Raw genomic sequence first — 18,780 nt, forward strand, 5'->3', positions numbered from 1 at the left:
ATCGTACAGATGTGTATTAAGGGTACATTTTTCAGAAAGGGCAATATTCTCTGGGTTAAATCTTATTTAGAATCAAAATTGATTACCATGTAAAATCACATGATATTTACCCTTTCACCTGTTATTTATAGCCACTTTACTTAAATAGTTTTGGCCAAATAGGTTGCTTTCCATATGCAGTTATTGTGATAGAAGTGGATGTTTCCATAATGATTCCATAATAATGTCTGCTCACTTGTGATAAACGATGCTTCCTAATGCTGAATCAATTTAGGGTACTTGGGGTCAATATTTACCACACTGAATCTTACTTTAGATAAAAACAGGATTCTAATAATATGCGATCATGCTATGATATGAATACCCTGTAAGTGCTTGTTTCCATAAATGCATGTTAGTCCATTCATCTTATCTGTAATGCTTCAGTCTCAAAGCGCTACAATGTGACTTCCTGCTCTCCTTGTTCATCTTTGAATTAAGGATACGGTTCTAAACAGATTATAAAATCCTATCTCCTCATTTATAATTCTTCAGTGTTTGAGCCTGAAATGGGCTGATTGCAAAGAGGATGATGGCCTGCTCATATTTTCACTAATCCAGATGTATTTCTACAACCCACAGTGAATGAAGAGTGATGAAACATCACAAACATAGTTTAGAAAAAAAATGAATGCAGGAACAAATAGACTTGGATAATTTCCAGACATGCCGAATACAGTACATTGCTGCTGCTGCACCACTGCAGCAACTGAGCAGGAAAGAGGGAAATGTTAAATGATACAAATTATTTTTCCTTAATTAATATGATTGATTGCCAGGCGTTGACGTTGAAAGGAGAGGGGGAGAAATGTGTGAAGGGAAAGTTTGCACAGACATCATTAGTTTTTCCCCATTTAAAGATTAATCAGAAGAGGCTGGGCTCTTTAATTCTGTCATTTGTATATTTAATGGGCTGCCGCAGAATCTATGGGTGTAATTAGCTTGCTGCCGCGCTCTCATTAATACGCCAGGCTCTGATTAATGCCAGCGCAGAGCTAACATGACTGGAGTTATTCAGGTTATGTTGTGTAGATGATTGCACACAACCTCCACTGTTTACCGAGACAGAGAGAGGAGAAACAATACCATAACACAAGAAACAATACTCCCTTATAAATAACACTATACTTAAAACTGTAAATGGATGATTATTGCCACTTGTTAGTTTTACATATGAAAGTAATTCTCTTTAAATCACACAGAGAGGGGAACAGTACCTTCATTATGAACAATAAACTGACAATAAAATGATTTTAATTTACAAAAGACTCAATTCAAACAATAAAATGCTCTCACTTAACAACTCCAGAGTTGATGGTATGAGAATAATTGGTTTTATGTACTTGTAGGACATAAAATGTTCTTTACAGTACATTGAGTAATATATTGCTCATGAAATAAACTTCCTGTGAAACAACACAAGTAATGTTTATGGACAAAGGTCTCTGAAAACATCTCTCCTTCATGCTCTTCATGTTCTGGTTGGATGTGAAGTAGAGCTGATTTGATATTACATTCTGTAGATCACATAGAGCCTTGTCCACTAAACTCATCCCAAGTGAATTTAATAAAATAAAAATACATTTAAATAATATGTTTCTGCAAGTGTATTTGTGAGGCCTTAGGTCTGGGCAGTTGTTTGCTCAGTTGATCTCAACACTTTGCCAATGAGCATATATTCTCATCTTGGCCAAATTGTGTTGCCATTTGCATAACAAATATTTCAGAATGTAATGAGACATATATACTTTCCAGAGGATGGTCCTATTATCAATTGTTGATTGTTTACCAAACCCCCCACGAGACAACAAAAGTGGTCGAATTCACTACTTTGGGCATGACCATTAGGTGACATTTTGCTAGAACTAATCCTATATAGTACATCCGATTTAAATATAATAAAATGATTTGGTTGTCCATCGCATTCACACGTGTTGTACTTGTAAGAAGTGAAGGCCTGCTGTGTACAAATCTACTGTTCTATTTAGCAGCGTTTGTGTTTCTGTTAGGCGTTGTTGTGCACTCTCAGTTGAACAAGTGCATGCTGCTGTTTTGTGTCTGTGTGTTGAACTGTGCATGTGCTTGTGTGCTTGCATGTACTATGTAACAGAGACACCTGTCAGGATGTGTGCTCAGGTTTGTCTGGTGATGGCTCCAAAGTGGTTGTCAGTGTGAAGTAGCACAAGTCCTGTGGGGAAACCTGAAGGAAGTAATGCTGAGCACAAGCAGTGTCACTTAGATGCTGTGCATTTGGACCAAACACCACGGCCAGGCATATGTTGACAGTGTTTCTTACCTTATTGCACATCTCACAAACACAGGCTCTAATAGGCAAACACCAACAGTTGATTAATGTGACCTTGCATGCATCTCTTGGCCTTTTATAATAAGAAAACATATAATGATATGCTCGATTATTTGTAAAGCAAAGATCAATACAGGAAGTACTGCCATTGCAAGTAGGGTCAAAGCAACTTTTCAACAATATTTTACACCATTACTGCTTTTTGGCCACTGCAAAACTTGGATTGGATATCTTGAATAATTATTTACAAACATCACATGACATGAGGAAACTTGAGCTCCGGGTCCATGTTAAGATAGTGAAAAAATAACATCATCCAGTAAAGTTCAGGATGTTGCACCATAGGGGTGTAGAAAAATATAAATTTGCCCAAAGTATATTTACCTTTTTTTATACACCTACATATAATGATATACTCCTATATACCTGAAGAGTCCGGCATGCACTTTCATTTTTGTTATGCTTTACTGATATAGCTCATTTTAATTCCTGTTAATTGATATTGGATATTAAAAGTAGTACAATGATGTTTGGCCTTACAGGAAGGGACTGTGATGAATGTGAATGCAGATTTAACTGTTGACAATATGTTTAATCAAAACCACTGTGTCATGACAGGTATCTTTATATAAAGTTATATCAGAATGCCTCAGTTGTTTTGCATGTATACATGTGTATGAACCTCTGTGCTGATGAAGCAGTATGCTGTTTCTCTCTTGTCAGATACTTTGAGTGTGCGCCGTAAGGGCCTTTTTCCTTGTGTACAGAATTGGTTGCGAGTGTGCTTGTGTGTGATAGAATCTGTACCTCCCTATGTTTACGTCACAATAAAAAGCTCACTTTGATGTCATCTGCTGTCTTTTTAACAATGGATAACTGTTTACAACACTGTTAAGACGAAAAATAGTAAAGTAGGATACGTGAGAAGGAGCAAGGTTGGGAGTGAAAGAGGTCAAAAGAAAATTGAAGATGCAAGGAGAGAAAAACATATTCAGATGAAGCATTAGGTGGGGAAAGATGGAATGGAAAGGTCAAGAAAAAAAGGGAGGAAGGTTAAAAGCGTAGGGAAGGAAGAAAGGAAGGAATGAGAAATCAGGAGAGTGGGACACAGAGAAGGTTAAAGGGGGTAATGTAATGTCAGGTATCTGTCATGACTTCACTCATCTCTGTGGTGACAAGGTCATGAATGTAAATGACGGATGCCTGCTTGATGCACAGAATGCAAGTTCAATGTAAACAACTTCTTGGTCTTGTCTTAGCCACATACTACCACCACAATTATTGCACATGTATTTCCATGTAGACTTGTTTAGAATTCATTAACTAAGGTAAAGCTATTTATTTTGTGCACTTTTGGTAATCAATGCATAGTGTACTGCCCAAATGGGACCATTATAAGAAGCCACTTTTACATTCCTTTTAGATCCAAGGGGCTTTTCAGCCTTGGATTCTGCAAGGAAAGTGCAATGATTCTTTCCTGTCATTCTGTCACATGTATAGTATGCCCAGTTAATCTTCTAAATCACTTATATCCTGCCCTGAAATGGAAATGGCAAACCTGTGATACCTTGTGAGCCACATACTAATATAAGATGATTATGGCAAAACTAAAATAGTTTTTCTCAAGCCACATCCGGACTGGATATTTTTGTTTTCAAAGAGTACATGCTTGCATCATGTGTGCCGGTAATTCTTTTGTCCAGTCCAAAATAAATCAGACTCTGACACATGTAATTGCTACTAGGACTGGGACACTGCTTATTTCTCTAACCATGTTTTGCTTTATAACAACTAGCGTAACACCATTCAATTAACATGTAACAATTGGACAACATGGAACAGATATTTTCCATTCAAAATAGTGTGCAAGCTGCGAGCTACATGGATCATTTGTATTCATCTTGAGTTTACCGTGTAACTGTTTGACTTCTCTTTATGTTAAGTGAATTCACACGCTAATTATTTTGCAAACACCGGCTTCTGATGAACCCTGGACTGCCTCCATTCAACTCCTCAGATCTTCCCACACTTCTGTTCTCTTCAGAGACAGACAGAGATGAGGAAACGCAAACGTAAAATCGCATGCTCTGTGTCGCTATGTGGATCTAGAAGTGGATTAAGATCCAATCTCTGATCCATAGCAACATGACAAGACAGCACGTTAGAAGAATTCTGTGCGAGTGTGTGTGTGTGTTAGAGGGAAACCTACACATTTCCCACATTGCTGAAGCTTTGATTTCACAGTATGCTTTAAAACAAAAGAGGCAGGACAGCTGTATTGGAATACAATGTTACTCCTTCATTTGGTCACTTAGCTAGCTCAGTATATTCCTTAAATATTTGTAACTTAAATGTGTTTTTCATTTGGTGGCTATATTTTTCTATACAATCTTTATAGCATTTTGAAATAGAACAAATTGGGCTGTATCTGCAAATTGTAAAATGATGTCATGTTTACCTTCACCTTTGGATTCAAGGTTTACATGGCTTAACATTTGAGGATAGAAAAAGGCCCTAGATGCAGATCTCACACATCTCGCCTCGTTTAAGATTGGACAGTAAACATTGTGTATTAATATGCAATGGTCCAGTTTAACATAGGGATATCCAGGTCAATTAACACACTTATAACTAACCCCCAAGTGGTTCAGGTGGAGTTAAAAGGCTTTTTAAAAGTGATTTTGCATTTTTTTAAAATATTGGATATGTATGATAACATTTTGTTAAATTATATCCTATGGGGAAATTAAAGAATGAAATACATCTCTTTCTCTTTTCTCTATCTCGTTTTGTATCAGGTGTTGAGTTGAGTTTCAAGACTCAGTCTCCAGACGGCCTGCTGCTCTGTGCCTTCTCTCCAGGAAGTCAGGAAGAGTTCCTCGCTATTCAGCTCAAATATGGACGTCCCTACTTTTTGTTTGATCCACAGGTATGTAACATTTATTTAAAATTGTGAGCACAAAGAAACTGACTGACAGGTGTCAAGAACAAGCATTGCTCTTATTTGTTGGTTTTATTACTATTATTACATATTATTATTAATTATATTTTTTTGTTTGAGTGTTTCTTATTTTTACTTTTTGTTGAGGGTCTTCCACATATTCTCCATCCAGCTTGACTATAATTAAAACCCACACACCTGAGTGTACTTTCATTTAGAGTGCCATATTTGAGAAAAGGACATGATAAACTATTATTTATTTGTAGATATACTGCTATTGTTAGTAAACAATTTACCATATTGGTTTTACCTATTTATGCATCTTTTTTAATCCACCATTTTTTATATATCGCTTTATTATTGGATTCTAATAATTGTACTTACTTACTCACCTTCACTTGTCTTTTTTTCTTTTTTAAATTCTGATCCACCTCTGTCTTTCTGTCTTCCTCTCTTCTCCCCCTCTCTCTCTCGCTGTCTCTCTCCCATTTTCTCTCACTTGCTCTCATCTAATAAATGTGATCTGTAGCCCCTCATTGGTTTCTGTCAGGGAGACAGGGAGAGGGGAAAAAACTTTGAAAGTGTGTCAACGTTTGAATTGGACTGCAATTAACTCATTCCCTGCAGTCACCACGCGTGAATACCAATTGCAAGCTAATTAAGCTTTGCACCCTCACACACACACACACACACACACACACACACACACACACACACACACACACACACACACACACACACACACACACACACACACACACACACACACACACACTCAGCCCTGCTTCCCTTATCCATCGATACAGACACATGTAGAGGGGTTAAAGAGTCAACGACTTAGATGATGAAAGTGATGATGGGAGATGATTACACATACTTCCATGAGGCCACCAACTAATTACACACTCAAACAAACACACACAAACACACTTTCCTTCCTCATCACTATCCAATTCTCATTATCAAAAAGCCCTCATCAAAATGTTACCATGGGAGGTATCTGCGTGTGAGAGGAGTTTACGTCACCGAAAAGATTCTTGTTGACTTGCAGTGCTAATGTGTGTGTCTCTGGTTACGTGTACTGCTACGTGGGCGATGGAGCGTATGTGTCTTCTCCAACTGGGTTGATTCCTTTGTTTAGACTAGTTTGGGGTAATTAACAGTGGGAGTGGTGTCACGGCTTATTAGTGTTCCCCTAGATACATATAGCTGGGCCCATTACTTCCCCCTATTAGCCTGTTGAGCTAGCCTTAATGGGATTACTAGTGCAGGGGGGGTAATTTAGCATGACACGGGAAAGTGATATGCTCATAAATATGTGCACATGTGATCTGCCACACACACACACACACACACACACACACACACACACACACACACACACACACACACACACACACACACACACACACACACACACACACACACACACACACACACACACACACACACACACACACACACACACACACACACAAATTGACACTCAAAGACATTTGCTGTCACTCATTGAAGAGATAGACCAAAGAATTTAAGTCATCTTAGTGTCACAAACTATTTAACATTGTGGGAACACAGACGCACACACAAACGGTTCACACTCTATTGATGCAGGTGAGTGGTGTTTAATAGACCAGTGGCTCTTGGTTGTCAGTAGTAACTGGTAACTACATTGTCTGTCACATGCTGTGATACTAGATTACACATGTAGATCTCATCAGGTTCACTCGTTAGCTGTCACTGTCTGTTAAATACATTTGCTGGTAAAAAGACAAGTGTCAAAAACCCATAATGTAATCTGACAGTGCCTTTTCGAGGAGAAGACATTGTAATCTTCAACAACAGATAACATGCAAACTGACATTTATGAAAATGAACCAGATCTTCGCCCCTCAATAGCACTCCTAAACGTTGCATTTACTGTTGTTTGCACAGCTGCCTGCTGTCATATATTAATTATTCCGTTTAGAAGTCTAGGCTAATAGTCTAGACTTACACTCATCTCTCCAATATTGTGTGTAGACTGCTGTCTTTATATATTAATTGTTGTGCCAACTTTTTATTTCTATACTTTATACCTCTTAAAGGTGAGGTAGGTAAGTTTGAGAAACCGGCTCGAGATACACTTTTTGTTATATTGCATGGAATGCTCTTAACATCCCGATAGCAATGAATATCTGAAGTGCTTTGACAAAAAAATCCATACAAAAATGTCCTCTGTGGAAGCCGTAGTACTGTAAAAAGCACGACCAATCATCTGAGCCGGCCCGGCTAAAATAACTGGATGGCCTACCTGCCTGTCAGCCTTCAATCTGTGCACAAACTTATCTCGTGCCCTCATTGGTCATGTGCGTGTTCGTGTGTGTTGGAGGAGGGGCTCTGTAAGGAAGTGGCAGATTTTTTTTCGGCAGTGTATTTTCAAATTCTAGCGCACTCGAGCTGGTTTCCCCAAAATTACCTACCCCACCTTTAATCTGTGTATATGTATATATGTTTCTATTAGTCTGTATGAGTATGTATGTGTATGTGTATATATATATATGATTGGTGAATACTTTGATACCCTTTTGGAGGCTATACCTCTATTGGTCAATTGTTGTAGGGATTTCTATTTGACCCATTCCAACTTTTTAAAAGACAAACTCCACTTCAATCTACTGTTCCCTATACAAAAATGTACCTTAACCTTATTCAATTTATTGCATATGTCACAACCTAAATGCGAAAAGACTGCCAGTCACCTGTCAGATTCTGGAGGAGTTTTTGCTCAGGTTTTGCCAGGATTGACCACATTGGCACCTTAAGCGTGGCCTTATACATCAGATTCACACCCATATATGCTCGCATTCTGTTGCGGAATGCCAAGTGTGGCTGGAATATCCGCAGGGGCAGCACTTTGGATAAGTGCTTTTTATTTGGTTTGTGTGAGAGTGTGTGTGCCCATCAGTTTCCAGTATCAGGGACTGTATATTAAAGAGAGTGGGCATTGGGGCCTTGTCAAAACAGCGGACACGCACCTTAGCTGAGTGCTGTGAAGGCTAAGGACCTGAAACCACGTCATCATGAGTGACCTGGCTTTAGTGGAAGATCTATGTTTCCATGCAAATTAAGTGACTTACCTGTGTTTGTTAAATAATTTCTCTGTGTCTGCTTGAATTGGTTTGTGTTTGTTAGTTTTTTGTCCAGTTATTATGTTTTTACTCAATGACACTTTGGTGGTAGATTCCGAGAGTTAAATGTTAGTTGCTTCCATTGCCAGAGTCTCTCGGACAATGGATTCAAATGTGTGTGTTTGTGTGAATGTGTAACACAGAAAGAAAGAGAGAGCAATAGAGAGACACCTCCCATGTTGTCTTGTTAAGTAGAGCTGTCTAGCAATGGTTGTAAAGATGTCAAAGGCTGATATACTCTGGCATTCATACATTTATTGATCTCATCATTAAATCTTCATCACTGTGTGTGTATCTGTGTGTGGATATATGTTGTTTGTGTGAGTGTGTGCGTATACCCGTTACTCTTGTGTCTTAGCCTACTTGCTAAAAGCTGATCACAACAATGATGTCATACTTAATAGGTAGCAAAAAGTCCTGTAACAACACTTTGATGATTATATGTGCATGTTGGTGTCCTTTTGAGGGTGGTGTTTGATGTGTGTCATCGATCCTTAATGTCTAACCTTGTTCGCACAACAGAGGGATAAAGAAGGGATCATTTGTAATGTTACAAAGTGAGCGTGTTTGATTGGACTGTGATTTAAAACTTGTTCTCTTTTGCACCAGAGGTCAAATATTTACTTTAGACAACTGTAAGACCAATGGTCAGAGGATGTTTTCACATACCATAAACGTAAATGTGTTTAAATCTTGCGTGTGTGTGTGTGTGTGTGTGTGTAGGGCTCTGCGGTGGCTGTGAGTGTACATGGTGATGGGGGGCGCCGCTACAATGATGGACAATGGCACAGCATCATAGCAACAAGGCGAGGGGCCGTGGGAACAATCGTTGTAAACAATCAATACAGAGGTAACTCTTCTCATATTCATACTGACCAATGTGTGTATCTGCTCTGTGAGTGGGAGTGTAAATGCATTTTTGCTTATCTACAGTATACATGCGAGGTTGAGATCCTCTGCTTGGATGTGTATAGTGTGAGATCTTATATGTACGTATGTTTGTACGTGTGTTTCTATTTATGTAAATCCACCCCGTGCTGCATGGAGGTATTAGAAAGGTTAATCCCAGCCACTCTGTGTCTAATGAGAAAAATACAGCTTCACACACACAGAAACACACCTCATGCCCCTCCGTTATTCTCAGATATCTTATTAAATTTCTTTCTATATGGGTAAACCAGATTGTTTTTAACCTATCCGCCCTGAACTCAACACTTTCCCCAACAGGAAGTGCGTCAGCGTCCAGCGGCAGCACCATTATTGGGGAAAACACAGGGATGTTCATCGGCGGGCTACCTGAAGACTTTACTTTGTTAAGGGAGGATTCAGGTACGTCCATTGTCAAACACTCCATTTCATTGTTATAATGTGTTAGTGTGTTTCAATTATAATATTAAGAGACATTTGTTAAACTTTTAACTTGGTTTGGCTTTTGAATGTATTTCTATTTATGTTAATCGCTCTCCAAGGAAGAAATAGAATTTAGCTAAAATGTCCTCAACTTCTTTCTATAAGCCTTAGAGCTGAATCCCTCAATAACAAAGGAGTTATGTATCCTCCTATGTTGGCCGCCTTGGGATATCAAGAGTCAAACGGTGTATACAGGAAGGAGTTAAACATTTTTAAAAGTCACCTGGTTGAGGGCCAGTCCCACAACTTTGAGAACAACTTACTGTCTTTATTCAATGTGCCGTCATGATCTTATCCAGGCTCTTATGCTTCACCACATTCATTTGCATTATAATTATTGGGAAATTGCCACTGACATCTGAAACTCAAAATGTTTAACCTAAAGCTGTATGAACGCATGGAGTGAAACCTTTGAAGTGTTTTTCATGTATTCTTGTCCATCCCACAAGGTGATGCTCGGCTAGTGCGACAGGGTTTCTCTGGTTGCCTTAGAGACGTGAGTTTTAAGATGACTGACGGCCCCTCAGAGGATTGGAAATCTCTGGACTGGGCAAAAGCCACAAATAAGGAGTCAGTGTATGAAAGCTGGGAGGGATGCCCTATTCAAACTGTGGAGGGAGCCCATTTTCTGGGTCATGGTAGGATCCTTTGTTGATAACATACTGTATATGTTTTTTTGATGATTTCTGTTCATTTACTTGATTCACAAGGACAATGCACGCCAACATAACCATTTCCAACAAACATTTATGCCAATTAAGAAATAATAATAATAATACATTTTATTTATATAGCGCTTTTCACAACTCAAAGATGCTTTACAGTATGAGGGAGGGTAGACAAACAAGGACAGGCAAACACATACATATAGCAAAATAAAAGAAAGAAAGAAAGAAACCATAACCTACAGTTTGTCACAATACTTCATACTCTAATTTTGGGGCATGGCAACTTACAACAGGGTATTAGCACCGAGTGACTTTTCATTAGAAAGCTGTGTTGGATTGCAGCTTTAAGTGGATTTGGTGTCTCTAATACACTGCATCTTAATAAGATGCTTGCTGTCGTGTTGGTGATAATGAGGTTGTTGTTTCATGTTGATAAATATGATGATGATAAGTTAATTGGTCTCTGTGTGAAAGATCAGGTTCATCCGTGTACTTTATTCCATTATTGCTTTGTACATGGTCCTGTTTATCTGTATTTAATGTGTGTGTCACTCTTGAAAATATGAAAAAAGAGATTTTAACTAAAAACATGTCATACAGTTTAATTGTGACTAAAATTGTATTGGTCTCCTGTATAGAGGAAGACGTTGCTTTCTTTTCTTTAACCTCTAGCCTCGTAATACATTGGCATGCACTGTAGCTGGCAAGTATTCCTCTTTGTTTCAGGTTACCTGGAAATGGACAGAGATGTTTTCAGTGGAGGGCAGGACTTTGACATTTCTATGGATTTCAGAACGGACCAGCTCAATGCACTTCTGCTCTTTACATACAACACACAAACTGAAGACTACATGCTGGTAAGAAACAAAGACACATTTTAGATGATTGTTGATTGAATACTTAAATACAACTTGAGAAATACATGACTTAAGCTTGTTATTCTTTTTTTATTGGTGCTTTTCTTTTAGGTGGAGCTAGAAGCCGGAATACTTTCCGTAATTCTTGCGTCTGAAGGTCACGTGACTGAACTCAGCATGTGGGTGGGGCTGAGTTACTGCGATGGAGACTGGAAACAGTTTTCATTGGCCAAACATGGCCCGCTCCTTTCTGCTGCAGTCAATGACTGGGCAGAGGAGACGAGGGGAGTGGGAGGAGCACTGAGGCTGAGAGTGGACTCCCCATTATATTTGGGGGGCGTGCCCAGGGAGCTTATACACCCGGCTCTTGACAGTCGAAGTCACAAACATGGTGAGAGCGTACGGTATTATCTGTACTTTTAGACTCTCTGAAGGGCAGGTGATGACCAAGCACCAATTCATTTGGTTGTGGATGCTGCAGTATACTTCTGTGCAGCTAAACTGATCAAACATGACATGAACCTGTTTGTGGGCTCCTGTTGGGTTTTCTTCTATGAATGTAAACAACTGAGAGTTAAGGTTTTTGCAGATCGTGTTTGCCTTGATTGTAACAATTCAGGGCAGCATTCAATGTAAAGTGCATGACTAATTCAACTTGTTGATATACAAGTGGAGGACGGTATTTATTATTTAACAAGTATTTTACAACGTTTTCAGAGATTCCAACACCTCCTTACTATTCTCTGTTCTTTTCTTTTTCTCTTTTCCTTTCCACTGTGATAGGCCTGGGAGGTTGCATCAGGGGTCTCGCCGTACGCAGTGATGAAACAAACCCTCCTGTCAGTCAAAGTGTTAACCTCTCTGTCGCCTCCCGGCGCTCTGTAAGAGTCTACTTAGACGGCTGTCCCAACAGTGAGAGCGGGTACAACTGCAGAGGAAATGATTCAGTGTTGGTGTACAGTGGGAGGAAAACACAAGCCGTAGATCATAACCTTCAGCCTTTCACTGGTAATGCTCCACACTGTACATTTACATAACTACAAGGACAGAAACTCTTGCACATTGTCAATGTTTAAAAAACAACATACATTCTTAGAAGTATTCATAACTACTGAATATATTATAAATCTTATATAACATATATTAATCAAATACATATTACCTGTCATTTTCTCTATCCATCTTTTTTTGTTCATGGTTCAGAACAAATAATTTAAATATATCTTTCAGAGTTGTATTTATAAACACATTGTCAACTTTGACTTGTTATCATTACCCTGGGATCCATTTGACAATCATTAGGTTCAAGGTTCTTTATTTGTCATACGAACATACAGAGTAGTTATGTCGATGAAAATCTTAGGTCACAGGCTTCTACAACAGTGCAACACAATAATACAGAAAAACAGAAAAATATAGTGCAAGTAAATATTAAAAAGTAAATACAACTTTGATTTGAGTTGAAACAGACACCATGTGATTCTTTTTTGTGCATATATCTTTCAAATGCATTTTCTCTTTATGTAATCAATGTGTTTCTCCCCCTGCCCTTCCCAGAGTACCTCTACAGGATAGTGGCCTTGGCTGCAGGAGGCTGGGCAGCAGGACCTTGGCACAGGGGACGCAGCCGAAGCAAAGGTAAAATATCTCTCATCTTTTGGTGTCTGTGTACTTTACACCAATACTTGAAGCCGGCTTGATGATGTCATTACAGTGCCGAACATATTGTACACAGTATCTTCTACAGTATCAATGTTTCTTTCTATCTTCGCTCTATCTATGATCTGATTCACTCTAATAGTGGGAGGGAGGGAGGCCTTATGATGAGGCCCATTAGTATTTAAAATCCTCCGCCATCAGCATGCAGTGTGTGCATGATTTGTGTGTTTCTTCAAAGTGCTGGCCTGGAAAAACATTCATTTATAAGTTACTAACAAATATGACTTTAACCTGATTGACTTTTATTGGAGCATTGAATTCAGATGCATTTTGGCACCTTTGTCAAAAGTAAACACAAGGTTTTGTTTTTGTATAGATTGTTTTTGTTTGACTATTTGTTTGTCAGTAGAATACAGAAAAACTCAGGCCTTATTGTAATGAACCTTGGTAGAAGTGTGTAGCAGTATAGCCAAAGAAAAACCCATTTATGTTTCGGCATTTACGAATCACACCAGAATACACAAAAATGTGTTTGATTTCAATAACAGTGGTAGATAGAGTATTTATCCTTTTGTAGTTAAAAGCCGTGCTCTTAGAATGCCCTCCTGTTGCTATAGTGTTTCTTTTTGTTCCTAGGAGATCCTGGATGTAAAACCATAACTATGTTGTACAGTATGTGAGACTAATCCAAAGCCCGTGATATTACATGTGCCTGACGCTATGAGAGATTGATAAAGCCTCTATAAAGGGCATCCCAGTAAAAGGCTGTTAACCCAGAATGGCCTGTGTGGTCCCTTGTGTAATATAAAGCTGCTCGTTAGTAGTGAACGATACACTGGTAGGTCTCAGCATACCATGCTATGACCATAGAGAGGAATGAGGAGAGTGAGGGAGGAAGTGCTAAAAACATTAAGAACTGAGAGGAAAAGAGGAGGATGGAGGACAAGGGCCGAGAGGAAAGATGGGAGGAGAGAGGATGTAGGGAGAGTCCAAAAGTAGGAGGAAAGAGAAGGAAGGAAAGCAAGAAGAGTAGAAATAAGAAAAAATAACGTGAATCTGTAAGCATAAACATTTAGATGTAATGGAAACGGATGCAACCAAATATCGAAGGAAATAAAGTGGTGAGATAGACAGATAGGAAGTGACGGGGTGGGGGGGGGGGAGAAGCTGGATCATCCTTACCTACTGAGGGTGTCAGAGACAGAAAGAAGAAGAGTGCTTCAGAGAAGGAGGGAGTCTGATTGCTGTGAAATATAGCCCAGAATGAATGGCTGGCTGTATTAAATCAGTGCTGAAAAAGTTACTACTCTCATAAATAGTATTTATGCTAATGGTGAGGTGTGATTTACTGGGCCTATTAAAACACATGGAGACGGGGGTTCTTTTTCTTTAACCTCACGTGCTCTCGATCTGTTGTTTTGCTTTTTCTCGTTTATATTTTCCTTTTTGTTTTTATTGGATTTATATTTATCGTGACAGAAGTTCTACCTGAGCTAATACATTTATAGTTGTTTCCCCTCTCTTTGATTCTCTTTCTTGTTTTATCATGTACTGCTAATTTTAAATGTATGTATTCTACAGCTTACAGCTGTTTGTCTCTTTCCCCCTGTCATGATCAACAGATTTCCTCTCTTCTGTTTTCTCTCATCTTTAATCATTTTGCCCCCTCTCTTTTTTTCTAGTACCTAGGTCTGTTCCACCTCCTACCTCTGTGCACAGCCTGAATGGCTTCACTGCCAAGGTGAGCTGGGCGCCACCCACTGGGGACATCAGAGGCCTGATTGACAGATATGAGTTGAATGCCTACAATAGAGATCAGCCAGAAGTGCCGCCTGTCAGAGCCGAATACCTGGCTAATGGAAATTACACAGGTAAAACATAAAAAAACATGTCTAACATATTTTGACATGCAGTACATTGTGTATTAAACATATACATTCAGTTGAAGTATGGATCAAGGAATGCATAAAAAGAGAGCTTGGTCTATTTCTGGATAACTGGAATTGGCTTAACAAGAACCAGGCAAGCACAACTAACAAACACAACAAGTGGCATCACTGTGACACCTGGATAATTTACAATACATTCAACTTGACTGGTTAAACTTATTGTAGCTGGTTTCCTGCCTTCCTCTAGTAAGACCTGTAAGGGCCTGTTGGCCCTTAGTGAAAACACATTCACACTGCTGTTCCACTCACTTTCTGTCTGTCTGTCTTTCACACACACACACACACACACACACACACACACACACACACACACACACACACACACACACACACACACACACACACACACACACACACACACACACACACACACACACACACACACACACACACACACACACACACACACACACACACACACACACACACACACACACACCAATGCTGTCCAAGGCAACCCTGTTAATGTCTCCTTGGCAAGTCCCCAGCTTTAAGAGACGGTCTCCATTTGGAACAAGACACTCAGGACTACCCCAATGATGTCATACCCTGGCGCTGCTCTTTTTCTCTCTCTCTCTCTCCCTCTCTGTTGCTCACTTTTCGATCTTTCCTCACTTCATCTTTTATGATGATGATGATGTCTGCGTCCGCCGCTGCTATTCGTCCCTCCTCTCATCCACTCCACCATGTCTCCAGGCAAATATGAAGATGAGCTCTCTGTCTCCGTCTTTCTCAGTGTCTCTCTCAGTGCTCCCCATTCCCTCCCTCTCTCTTCGCCAGACATTAAGTCCACCGTGATAAGGCTTCTTGTTAATTTATGATGGCCTCGACACCTGACTGCAGAATTACACCAACGGCTAAAAAACACAGAAAGCAAATGAGGGTGTAATGGCAGCGGAGTGGGGCCCTGGCCCTTAATTGAATTAAAAGACATAGGTAACAGAGAGAGAAAGAAGAGAGACACGTACAGGGTGACTGGACACAGAGGGGGAGGAGAAGGGAGTGACTTAAGAAATACGGAAAGGAGTGGAAAGGGCAGACGGCTAGGACAAAAAACATCAGAGAGAGACAACTCAAGCTTAACAATTAGAATAGACTCGCCTTGTGTGCCAAGTCCAGAAAGTTTGCTTAGCAACAGTGACATAGAGACAAGAAAAGCATTTCAATTGCACTCTTGAAGAAGATTGATACATACTTTAGGAACGTTTTAACACACAAAGAGGACAGTAAAAGGCATGCAACCAAGCTACATTTGGGTTCGGGACAAAGGGTTGTGAAGGGATTGGTTCACATTTTTTCAGGTATAGCTTAATATACGCGTCACATATGTACGTACATCACAAAAATGCACTCACAGCGCACAAGTCAAATGAAAGCTTACATGAGGCTTCAGTAGTCTGAGTTCTCAAAATATAACTGGTGTATGTCAGAGTTGTCTTTTTTAAACAAAGTTCCCTTTCCAGGTGTGCTGCGGGGTCTCACTCCATCCACTCGATACTTTGTCACTGTTAGTGCCTGTAGTCCCGTTGGCTGCACTGAGAGTCTTCACGATGACAATGATGAAGAAAATGATTTGAGATTGAGCCTGACAACCCCGGAGGAAGGTAAGCCTAATGCACAAACACACACACACACACATCCATACACCCAGCAACATATATATATACATTTTTTTATTTGTATATCCCTTCCCATTAGCATTAATGTGTCACTGTTTCTACATCTGGACCCACATAAACAGAATGCCACTGTCTCCTCGGTGCTCTTTAGATTTTAGGAAGACAAGATATAGGGAGAAGTCATACTGGAATAAACAGAAACAGGGAAGGGAGAAAATAAAGAAGTTACACGGCTGGATAGGGCAGGTCGCAAAAAGATAAGAGAATGAAGTGCATAGAAATTGAGTCATAGGCAGATTGTAAAAAGTAACATGTTTCTCATGTGGGAGGTCATAGTGGGATGATTACATACATAAGGAAAGAAAAAGTGGAGGAAAGATATTTCTTCATATGTTGGTCGCCACATTAATCTGTGTTGCACTAACTGGCCTTGTTGGGGAGATAATGTGACGGCAGGGGTCAGTGCAGAGACGGCAAAAATCAATCTGAAGTAAAAGAAGAAAAAAAAACGATTACTGTATTGATTCTCACTGAGCGCAGAGTTAAGACACTGAACCATGTTAGGGAAAGTGAAGAAAAAGAACTTATTAATAACTGTTTCTCTAAAGAACTATATTTCAAACTCACAAAACCTCATGTAGAAACACGTCTCTGTCAGCACGGGAACATTTAGTTCACCTTCTTTATTAGTATCAAGGACCATCATGTCAAGTTTTCTTCTCCAGCTGATTTTTGAACTGTTATTCCAAACTGGGTCAATGTCAAGCATCATGTGAAATGAAATGAAGATTGAGCTAAGATTCATATATTGTAGAAGATATTAACATCAGATGCCACAGCTGTATAAATACCCTTTATAAAATTGTGATTCGCCATAGTGCATTTCATACGCTCCCTTCTGCTTCTATCAACCAGTATATGTGTGCTGATCGGCTCTTTCATAAACAAATATTTCAATATTCTTACAATTTCAGCTCCAGATGCCGTCTCCCCCCCGGCTGCAGACTCCTCCCCCTCGTCCCTCTATATAACCTGGGAACCTCCAACAAGGTAATACAAAGTACACACTCTCACCTACTCTTCTCAAAACCATACCACTTCTTTTGTTAGTGAGCGTTATGTTGTTAAAGTGAAAGTTGTAAGTACACCAAAAATCCTTTGTCATTAGGCTTTCCCTTATAGACAACTTTTGTATATTTCTGACATTCTACTCGAAGGAAATACAAAAGACAGCAGTAAATGATGACGTTTAAAAAGTATGTTGTAAAGGGTTAAAGGTGAGGTAGGTAATTTTGGAGAAACCAGCTCGAGTGCGCTAGAATTTGAAAATACACAGCCGAAAAAAAATCTGCCACTTCCTTACAGAGCCCCTCCTTCAACACACACGAACGCGCACATGACCAATGAGGGCACGAGATAAGTTTGTGCACAGATGGAATGCTGACAGGCAGGTAGGCCATCCAGTTATTTTAGCCGGGCCGGCTGATTGGTCGTGCTTTTTACAGCGCCACGGCTTCCACAGATGACATTTTTGAATGGATTTTTTGTCAAAGCACTTCAGATATTCATTGCTATCGGGATGTTAAGAGCATTCCATGGAACAAAACAAAAAGTTTATCTCGAGCCGGTTTCTCAAACTTACCTACCCCACCTTTAAGTGTTTAAAAAGGAGTGTTTCTCCTTTCATATGGCACGTACATTATTTTAACGTTTAATAAAGATGCCTTAATAGAACACACTAGAGAGTTTAACATGAAAAAATAAGACGTTAAATATAATATAATGATATTATAATAATAGTAACTATGTTTGTTCTAAAAACAGACCCAATGGAGTCATTACGGAGTACCTTCTCTATCACAACAGCCACATGGTCTACAGGGGGAAAGAACGACAACAAGACATCACTGGTAAAGAGGAGAGAGTGTGTGTGTGTGTGTGTGTGTGTGTGTGTGTGTGTGTGTGTGTGTGTGTGTGTGTGTGTGTGTGTGTGTGTGTGTGTGTGTGTGTGTGTGTGTGTGTGTGTGTGTGTGTGTGTGTGTGTGTGTGTGTGTGTGTGTGTGTGTGTGTGTGTGTGTGTGTGTGTGTGTGTGTGTGTGTGTGTGTGTGTGTGTGTGTGTGTGTGTGTGTGTGTGTGTGTGTGTCAGAGCGTAGATGTGACTG

General features: G+C 39.6%; 1 protein-coding gene across 5 annotated transcripts in view; it reads left to right on the top strand.

Moving 5' to 3' along the window:
* Window positions 1–18,780, top strand: part of ush2a (Usher syndrome 2A (autosomal recessive, mild)) — a 188,567-nt gene that overhangs the window by 61,005 nt on the left and 108,782 nt on the right. For all 5 annotated transcript variants that reach the window (XM_079666927.1, XM_079666929.1, XM_079666930.1 and 2 more), the window contains 12 exons: window positions 5,143–5,273; window positions 9,179–9,305; window positions 9,683–9,784; window positions 10,315–10,503; window positions 11,260–11,390; window positions 11,502–11,781; window positions 12,174–12,398; window positions 12,948–13,028; window positions 14,732–14,920; window positions 16,462–16,602; window positions 17,592–17,667; window positions 18,442–18,527. In XM_079666927.1, the coding sequence (XP_079523053.1) occupies window positions 5,143–5,273; window positions 9,179–9,305; window positions 9,683–9,784; window positions 10,315–10,503; window positions 11,260–11,390; window positions 11,502–11,781; window positions 12,174–12,398; window positions 12,948–13,028; window positions 14,732–14,920; window positions 16,462–16,602; window positions 17,592–17,667; window positions 18,442–18,527 (1,758 nt within the window). The remainder of the gene's footprint in view (window positions 1–5,142; window positions 5,274–9,178; window positions 9,306–9,682; window positions 9,785–10,314; window positions 10,504–11,259; window positions 11,391–11,501; window positions 11,782–12,173; window positions 12,399–12,947; window positions 13,029–14,731; window positions 14,921–16,461; window positions 16,603–17,591; window positions 17,668–18,441; window positions 18,528–18,780) is intronic.

Source organism: Notothenia rossii, assembly GCF_949606895.1.
Source record: "Notothenia rossii genome assembly, chromosome: 2".
Lineage (NCBI taxonomy): Eukaryota > Metazoa > Chordata > Actinopteri > Perciformes > Nototheniidae > Notothenia > Notothenia rossii.